Genomic DNA, 7,554 nt, shown 5'->3' with positions numbered 1-7,554 from the left:
ATAAGTTCGAGGAAATGGATCTTCTAGAGAGTGTGTACAATACCCAGTTCAGATCATTATTCACAACCCCCCTCTTGCAGTTCTCAGGAACTATTGTACATCATATGTTGATGAGGAGGTTAAGCTCAAACTCCAAGGAGATAACTTTCATGGTGAATGGGCAAAAGCTTGTATTTGGTATGAAGGAGTATGCGTTGGTTACCGGCCTATGTTTCGGCATTTATCCTGAGTTGGACCAAGAAAAATTGCGCTGTTGTCCACCTCTCTCGGTGAAATACTTTAAAGGGAGCATGAGTGTGAAAATGTGCGACTTCGAGAAAGCTTTTTTCAAATGCAAAGACAAGGAAGATGCATTCAAGATGGGGCTGGTATGCCTGATTTGTCAGTACCTATTCACATTTGACCCAAAAAGAGTTATATTTCCAAAAATACTCAACATGGTGGAAGACAATGACACTTTCCTCCAATATCCATGGGGAAGGTCACCTTTAGAGCCACCCTCAAGGGTTTAAACAAGAACATGAAACATCTCAGTACCTCATATTTTGACAAGAAGGAGAAGGCTGAAGATCCTTATGCTCCTTTTGCATATAACATCTATGGGTTCGCATTGGCACTTCAAGTGTGGACGTATGAGGTCATCGAAAACTTTATCCCTAAATTCGCCAGAAGGAATCAGATTAATGACCCTCTACACCCAAGGTTGTTACTCTATCATTCCAACAGGAAAAACACATCGATCGAGGTAAAGACTGCCCTAGAGACCACGGATGTGACTGAGATGGAAGAGTCCTCCATGGAGAAGAGGTTATACAGTGGTGAGGTATTTGAGCAAATCGACGAGACAACTGATGATTTTTTTGAGGGATTTACTGATGGGAAGGTAATAAAAGATGATTTTGATGAAGATGAAGAAAGTGAGCATGAAGAAGTTACTCCGAATCCCCCCAAACCTGCCACGAGGAAGAGAAAGGCTGATGCTACTCTTAAAGAAGCAGCCAACTTGAAGAAGAAGCTTGCTTATGAATCGATTCTGGCCCGCATTCTTACTCCCCCCTCCGCGACCTCAAGTCCTCGGGCTGACACACCTTCTCCTCGGGCTCCAACACCTTCTGTTGGATGTGAATTTAATGAGATGAAGGAGGAGCTGAAAATAGAGATGAAAGAGGAGATGAAAAAGCTGAAAACAGAGCTCATCAAAGAGCTAAAAATCACAATCCAACAAACTCAAGAAACTCACCTTGAGTCGTTCAAGAAGATGGTTTTTAATATGTCCAAACAGTTGTTAGATAAATCCAACAAAAGGATGTCCATATTATTAACCAGATTAGATGATATGGAGGAGAATATAAAGAAGAAGAAGAGTAAGAAGAAGGATTCTAAGAAGGCTGTGAAGGTCGAAGAGGAAAAGACTACTGAGGTATGGAGATATTGAATTTTGCACTTTACATTTCATTTCGCTAAGTACATATCTGATCTGACTAGTACCTATTTTGCAGGTTAAGGATTCTAAGAAGGATGTCAAAGTTGAGAAGATCAAGGTTGAACAGGAGGAGGAGAAGAAAGAGGTATTCTGCGTACTTGTCGTTTCGCCAAGTACTTGTCGTTTCGCTAAGTTAGTACTTATCGTTTCGCCAAGTACTTGTCGATTCGCTAAGTTAGTACTTTTCGTTTCACTAAGTTAGTACTTGTCGTTTGGCCAAGTACTTGTCGTTCCGCTAAGTTAGTACATATTGTTTCGCCAAGTACTTGTCGATTCGCTAAGTTAGTATTTGTCGTTTCGCCAAGTACTTGTCGATTCACTAAGTTAGTACTTGTCGTTTCGCAAAGTACTTGTCTATTCGCTAAGTTTGTACTGACCAGAATTTTGCCTATTTTGTAGGAGATAATAGCGATGCAGGAGACTGTGGGGGATGATGAGAAGGTGAATGATGGGAATGATGGGAAGAAAGACGATGTAAAGGAGGACGATGAGAAGGTGGAGGATGAACAAAAAGAGGACGGTGAGAAGGTGGAGGACGAACAGAAGGTGGAGAACGATGAGAAGGTGGATGATGATGAGAAGATGGATGAGGCTAAGGTGGAGGACGGTGAGAAGGTGGAGGATGAACGAAAAGAGAACGATGCGAAGGTGGAGGACGTAAAGATGGAGGATGAGGCTAAAGTGGAGGACGGTGAGAAGCTGGATGGTGTGGCTAAGGTGGATGATGTGGAGGTTGATCTGAAACTGAAGGTGAAGGATTTGAAAGTGAAGGTGAAGGATGAGAAGAGTGTGGATGTGAAGGCACAGACAAATGAGGAAATTATGGGAGGAGATGACAATGATGACAATGATGATTTCCAGTTATACAATACTCCTCCTAAAGGAAATTATGGGAGGAGAGTGAGGAAGCCGAAAAAAGATGGTCATCGCATATTTATATAGAGCAAGTTGAAGTTCTTTTTTATTTTAAAACAACGAACCGACTTCCAATACGGTTTCACTAGTTAATGCCATCGCAAATGTGGGGTCTGGCGGTGATGTGTCTGTCGGGTCTGTCGATGGTGTACCCATTGAAGATCGTCTTGCACTAGATGGTGTACCCATTGATGATCTTCTTGCACTTGTTGGTGTACCATTTGATGCCTTTCTTGCACTAGTTGGTGTACCCAATGATGATCTTCTTGCACTTGGTTGTATAGGTATTGATGTTTTTTCACCACTATTAACATGCAAGTCCTGAGTAAGTGGGATGTGAGGTAAAGAGGTTTCTTCGGCTTCATTTTGACTTTCAACAAAGAATTCCGAGGGTACAACAGGTGGAACAAATTTTTGAGTAAGTTGTGGTGGTAGTATACTTTCTTGAGTTGGGTATGTAAGTAGTGGTATCTTTTCTTTAGTAAATGCTGACTTCTCCACTACAGATACACACAATGGTGACACTGTTCGACCCAAAATCAAGCGTGATAGATATGTGTTCAAATCCCCATCATTATCAATAAAAACAGGTTTTGGATTTCTGATATTCGGAATATCATACTTCACTTGGAGCACTAAATCGTATGTTGATATCTGGAGATTAAGTCTATCGTAGAGTATATCAAGTAATTCAGCATAACGAGTACTTTGGGGTAGATCAAATGTTTTGATTAAAGATGCATCAAAATACAGTATTCCATCAGCATCAAGTTTCCACTCTCCATTATAGAAAGCGAAAACTTCAGCTGCAATAAAAAAACATGATTTGATTTAGAGACGGATAATTAATACTTCGCAAATCGCTAGGAACTTAGCGAAACGGGAAGGCTTTCGCGAATCGTTAGGCACTTAGCGAAACGGAAAGGCCTTCGCGAATCGTTAGGCACTTAGCGAAACGGGAAGGCCTTCGCGAATCGCTAGGCACTTAGCGAAACGGGAAGTAAACCTTAATCAATCTCAGAAACGGAACATCAACAAAACATGCTTATAGACATACCTATTGGAACAATGCTCGTGCTCGTCGTGGAGCTCATAGTGGATTTCGAACGAACAGATCTCCGACGAGTTCGCCGCCGCCGCCGGAGTTTAGAGAGAAGGAGGAGAAGAGCGGGAAGAGAGAGAAGGAGAAGAAAAGAAATGAAAAAAAGAGTACGGAGGTTATATTAAATAGTAAGGGTAATCTGGACATTTCACATATCGTCACTTCGCGAAACGCTAAGTCACTTAGCGTTTCGCGACAAGGGCAAAATCGTCCAAAAAAAATAAAATCACCACGAGCGCAAATAAATTATCAAATTACCATCAGATCAAATAACCTCATCTTTGAGGTTATTTGATCAAATTTCCCGGAAGAAGAGGATAAGTTTAAAGATGAAAAAATAAGGTCACCAGCTAGCAAGTTTGGAAAATCTCATTATCATGCCAATGATTCCGACGATTCGCTCTCCGAGATAGATCCTGAACTCCGTTATAGTTTCCAGTATAACTTTTAGGTCTCTCTTTCACTCGCTCTATCTCTTTCTACATTATTAACGAATATGTTGCGGCAATATGTTGATTTAGGATGTTAATTGCTGTTAGAGTGTATGAAATTGACAAAATATGTTGATCTGAAACCCTCCCTTACTGCCGCTGTCGTCTGAAACCCTTTCCGAAGCCGCTCCCCTCCTACAGCTGCCGCCGCTTCCAGTTTCAGGGAGAGCAGACAATGTCTTTATCATTCTCCTCATCTATTTCGCACCTTCTTCTATCAATCTTATATTGTCTTAATCGATTGTATTTTTTGTGATAAAGCAGGGAAAGCATATGGCAAATAGCGATGTTGTCGTGCTAAGTTCAATCCAACATTCCCCTAAATCTATGGTAATGTAATGAATTTTGATTTTATTAGACTTGAATATGTGAGATAATGTAGTTTTTATATAAAACGGGATAAAGGGAGTACATGTCATACTATAGATATATTTAAATTTGATTGTTTTTACCCCTATATTTTGCAGGCGCAAAACCAATGATTATATTTTCAAGTTGTATTTTGTTTGGTCTATCACTTTCAGTAGTGTTATCTGGTGTTGTCCCTCCATTGTGATGATTTCATATAAAAAACATGAAGTCAAGTTTCTCAAATGAGTTTTGGAGTCTTTTATTCTATTTAGCAATGAGATTCTGAAATTGATTTACAATCTTTTATTTTTTTTGTGAAGCTAGTTAATTGGTTAGTTTTCTTGTAAAAATATGTTGTTGCTTTCTCTCTAATGAGGTTAATTTACAATTAGGATTCTCTGGCTTATGTTCTCTCTGCAATGAGCGGTAGTTTAGTTGCTGCCTTGTTTTTAAACGACAAACCTTCTTATTTATCTTCTGCTGCACTATTTGGATTGATTGGCACTATGCTTTCAGCTCTTGTCCAAAACTGAACAACTTACTACAATAAGTTGACAGCTATTGCAGTTTTAATATCTGTTTCGATAATCAATATTGTACTGAGCTTGCTGCTGTTTAAACATCAACTTGGGAAAATGGCTAAAGGAAAATGTGCTTTCATTGAGTATGAAGTAAAATGTTCTGCCAAGCATAGGCAGAAACATGACAGATCCGTGTTAAGGAGCATGGTTCTGTTTATATTTGTGGAATTGTGAGTCTTGGATCCTTTGCTTACTTTTGTTTTTGTTTTTCTTATCTTATTTAGGTTTGTTTGTTGTGTGCAGAATGATTGGGACTACTGTGGCTGTTTCTTGTGATGTTAATATAAGGGAGTACGGTTGATGGTGTAAATATTTGGATTGTGTTCCTTCCAAATGGTGGAGCTGTAATGGAGATCAAATGAAGTGTGAGGTATTGGTATAATGATTTTGGGATTAATAATTAATACATGATTGAAAATGTTTATTCTAAAAATGCATATCGGTGTGAATACATGGAAATTGACACTGACTTGCATAAGTAGTAGTGATAGGTATATGGACTTTCCATTCACCAATATATCGCAAGTTTGAGTCCAGGATTTGTGTGATATGATATGCTCCTCTCCTTGTTTAGGATTCTTCCTTTTCTTTCTTTCTTTATATAAGAATTTGTGGCAAATGACATGCTTTTAGGTTATACAGTAATTTAATTTGACCATATACAGTAGTTTTACAATTAATAACGTGCTCTTGGAAAATTGATCAACATTTGAACGGATTTGTTTGCGGTAGAGAAAAGATCACTGATTTTATTACGTTTTCAGTAAAATACGGTTGTTGAGCAGAAGAACAAAATGGGTGGAGCATTGGGAAAATAGAAGACTTTAATCTAAAAGGCACTGATAATACCAGAGAAGATACAACTCTTTCATTTTCTATTCTTTATGTTTTCGTCAAAGATCTTGTAAAGAAGATTTAGGAGTCATGCATACGGAGCATACAGAACTGTTAAAATTCACTTTCAGATTCATCTCTAACCCAAACTTTTTCGAAACTTCTTAGCTTATCTTTTTTCCTTGATTTCTTAATTTTATTTGGAAAGGGCTGAAGTTTAAGAAATAGATATATTATGATATGTCGAGAATCCATTATGATTTGAAAAATAAAAAATTGACTGAAATTGTTAGCGCATGACTATATATTATTGGACTAATGTTCTAATTTACAAGTTCAAGAGCTTTCATAAATTGATTTTAAAAAAATCCGAAAGTTGACGTTGAGAAGCAAGCTGAGAAAATTGTGGATGCATTAATAGAAGGAAGTTAAGACTACTATATAAGCACTTAAGTAAGCAATATTGTGTAAGATTGTCCAAGTTGTTGATGCTAAATGATGCATAACTGATTACGGATTCTGTGTGAATGTGTAAGAGAAAGTAGTAAAATTCTTTCTATATCTCATAGGAAGTAACTATTAAAAAGAATTAATAACATGTAAGTTAATAATTAATGTTCTTTTTATTTAATTATTTATGTTTTTTTATTATCTATGAAATTTGGTGTTTTTATTTAATTTATAAAAAAATTAAAATATTAAAACATTTAAAAAAAATTATAGAAATAATAATAAATAAAATTTTAAATGAATTGTTAAAAAAATAGTTTAAAATTAAACTAGACTTTTGGCGACGTTTGAGTGACAATTACCAACGATTAAATAAGCCTTGTTAAATGTCCTTGTCTTTTAACAACGCTTAAATTAGTAGTACCGATGCTTAAATAAGCGTTGTTAAAATTTGCGCCCACCCTGCTTCTGGTGTCGGTAACATTTTTGGCGACGCTTGTAAGGGTTGGTAGAAATCTTTTTAAGCGTCGCCGTAAGTCTTTTTTGTTGTAGTGGTCCAAACGTGTATAACATGTCAAAAACGTGTTAAACGTGATAAGAACGTAAAAATGTGTTAAATGTGTCAAAACGTGTTAAACGTATCAATAATTTGTTAAACGTGCCAAAATGTGATAAACTTATTAAACGTGTCAAAAACGTGAAAAACTTGTTAAGCGTGTTAAACATGTAAAAAAACGTGAAAACATGCCAAAATGTGTCAAACGTGTTGTATTTGTAAAAAAATTGTTAAACTTGTCAAAACATGTTAAACGTGCCAAAAACATGTTAAACATGTCAAAAACATATTTTTTGAAAAAAATGTCAAATAATTTTAAATGTGCAAAAACGTGTTAAACGTGTTGAAATGTCAAAAATGTGTTAAACGTGGCAAAAATATGGCAAAAACGTGAAAAACGTGTTAAATGTAATAAAACGTGTTAAATGTGTCAAAAGCTTGTTAAACTTGTCAAAAACGTGTTCGATTGTAATTGAGATCAACATAGTAAAAATCAAGAGAATATATTAAAATTGAAAGATTGTTAGTTTATATTGGATTAATAAGAGAGAATTAAATTAAATTTGGGTAATTTGGGTAACCATAACCTAACCCAACCCAAATTAAACCCAACACAACCCAAATTAAACTCAACCCAACCCAAGATTGTTAGAGTTGGGAATTGGGCTCAACCCTATCTATATCTTGTTTGATTACCTGATTAGTTTGATTGAGTTGTTGTAATTATTAGGTTAGTTTAATTGGGTTGTTTAGTTGATTAGATATATAGGGGAACAAATTAAAAAATAAAA

General features: G+C 36.5%; 1 protein-coding gene and 1 long non-coding RNA gene across 3 annotated transcripts; both read left to right on the top strand.

Annotated features, from left to right (window-relative positions):
* Nucleotides 1-796: 796 nt before the first annotated feature.
* On the top strand, nucleotides 797-2,727 carry LOC124943854 (DEK domain-containing chromatin-associated protein 4-like). The gene is made up of 5 exons (XM_047484315.1): nucleotides 797-823; nucleotides 1,500-1,568; nucleotides 1,883-1,978; nucleotides 2,027-2,343; nucleotides 2,718-2,727. The coding sequence occupies exons 1-5, from the start codon at nucleotides 797-799 to the stop codon at nucleotides 2,725-2,727; spliced, it is 519 nt and encodes a 172-aa protein (XP_047340271.1).
* A 1,082-nt stretch (nucleotides 2,728-3,809) lies between these two features.
* LOC124935409 lies at nucleotides 3,810-5,738 on the top strand. 2 transcript variants are annotated; one of them, XR_007099072.1, is made up of 5 exons: nucleotides 3,810-3,951; nucleotides 4,040-4,321; nucleotides 4,901-5,093; nucleotides 5,167-5,293; nucleotides 5,688-5,738. It is a non-coding gene; the product is annotated as an uncharacterized LOC124935409 (long non-coding RNA). The 2 variants fall into 2 exon arrangements; XR_007099073.1 differs by lacking the exon at nucleotides 5,688-5,738 and having other exon boundaries at nucleotides 4,910-5,093; nucleotides 5,167-5,673.
* Nucleotides 5,739-7,554: the final 1,816 nt, after the last annotated feature.

The sequence above is a fragment of the Impatiens glandulifera genome, chromosome 1 (assembly GCF_907164915.1).
Source record: "Impatiens glandulifera chromosome 1, dImpGla2.1, whole genome shotgun sequence".
NCBI lineage: Eukaryota > Viridiplantae > Streptophyta > Magnoliopsida > Ericales > Balsaminaceae > Impatiens > Impatiens glandulifera.
Note: the sequence above shows the minus strand (reverse complement) of the source record. Positions and strands in the feature narration are given on the sequence as shown.

Excerpts from the sequence above, each read along its gene's own strand:
- LOC124943854 (XM_047484315.1), top strand. The coding sequence starts at position 797 with ATGGAGAAGAGGTTATACAGTGGTGAG. Across the intron at positions 1,569-1,882 it reads AGGAGGAGGAGAAGAAAGAG|GAGATAATAGCGATGCAGGA; the intron begins GTATTCTGCGTA and ends CCTATTTTGTAG. Across the intron at positions 1,979-2,026 it reads TAAAGGAGGACGATGAGAAG|AAGGTGGAGAACGATGAGAA; the intron begins GTGGAGGATGAA and ends GAGGACGAACAG.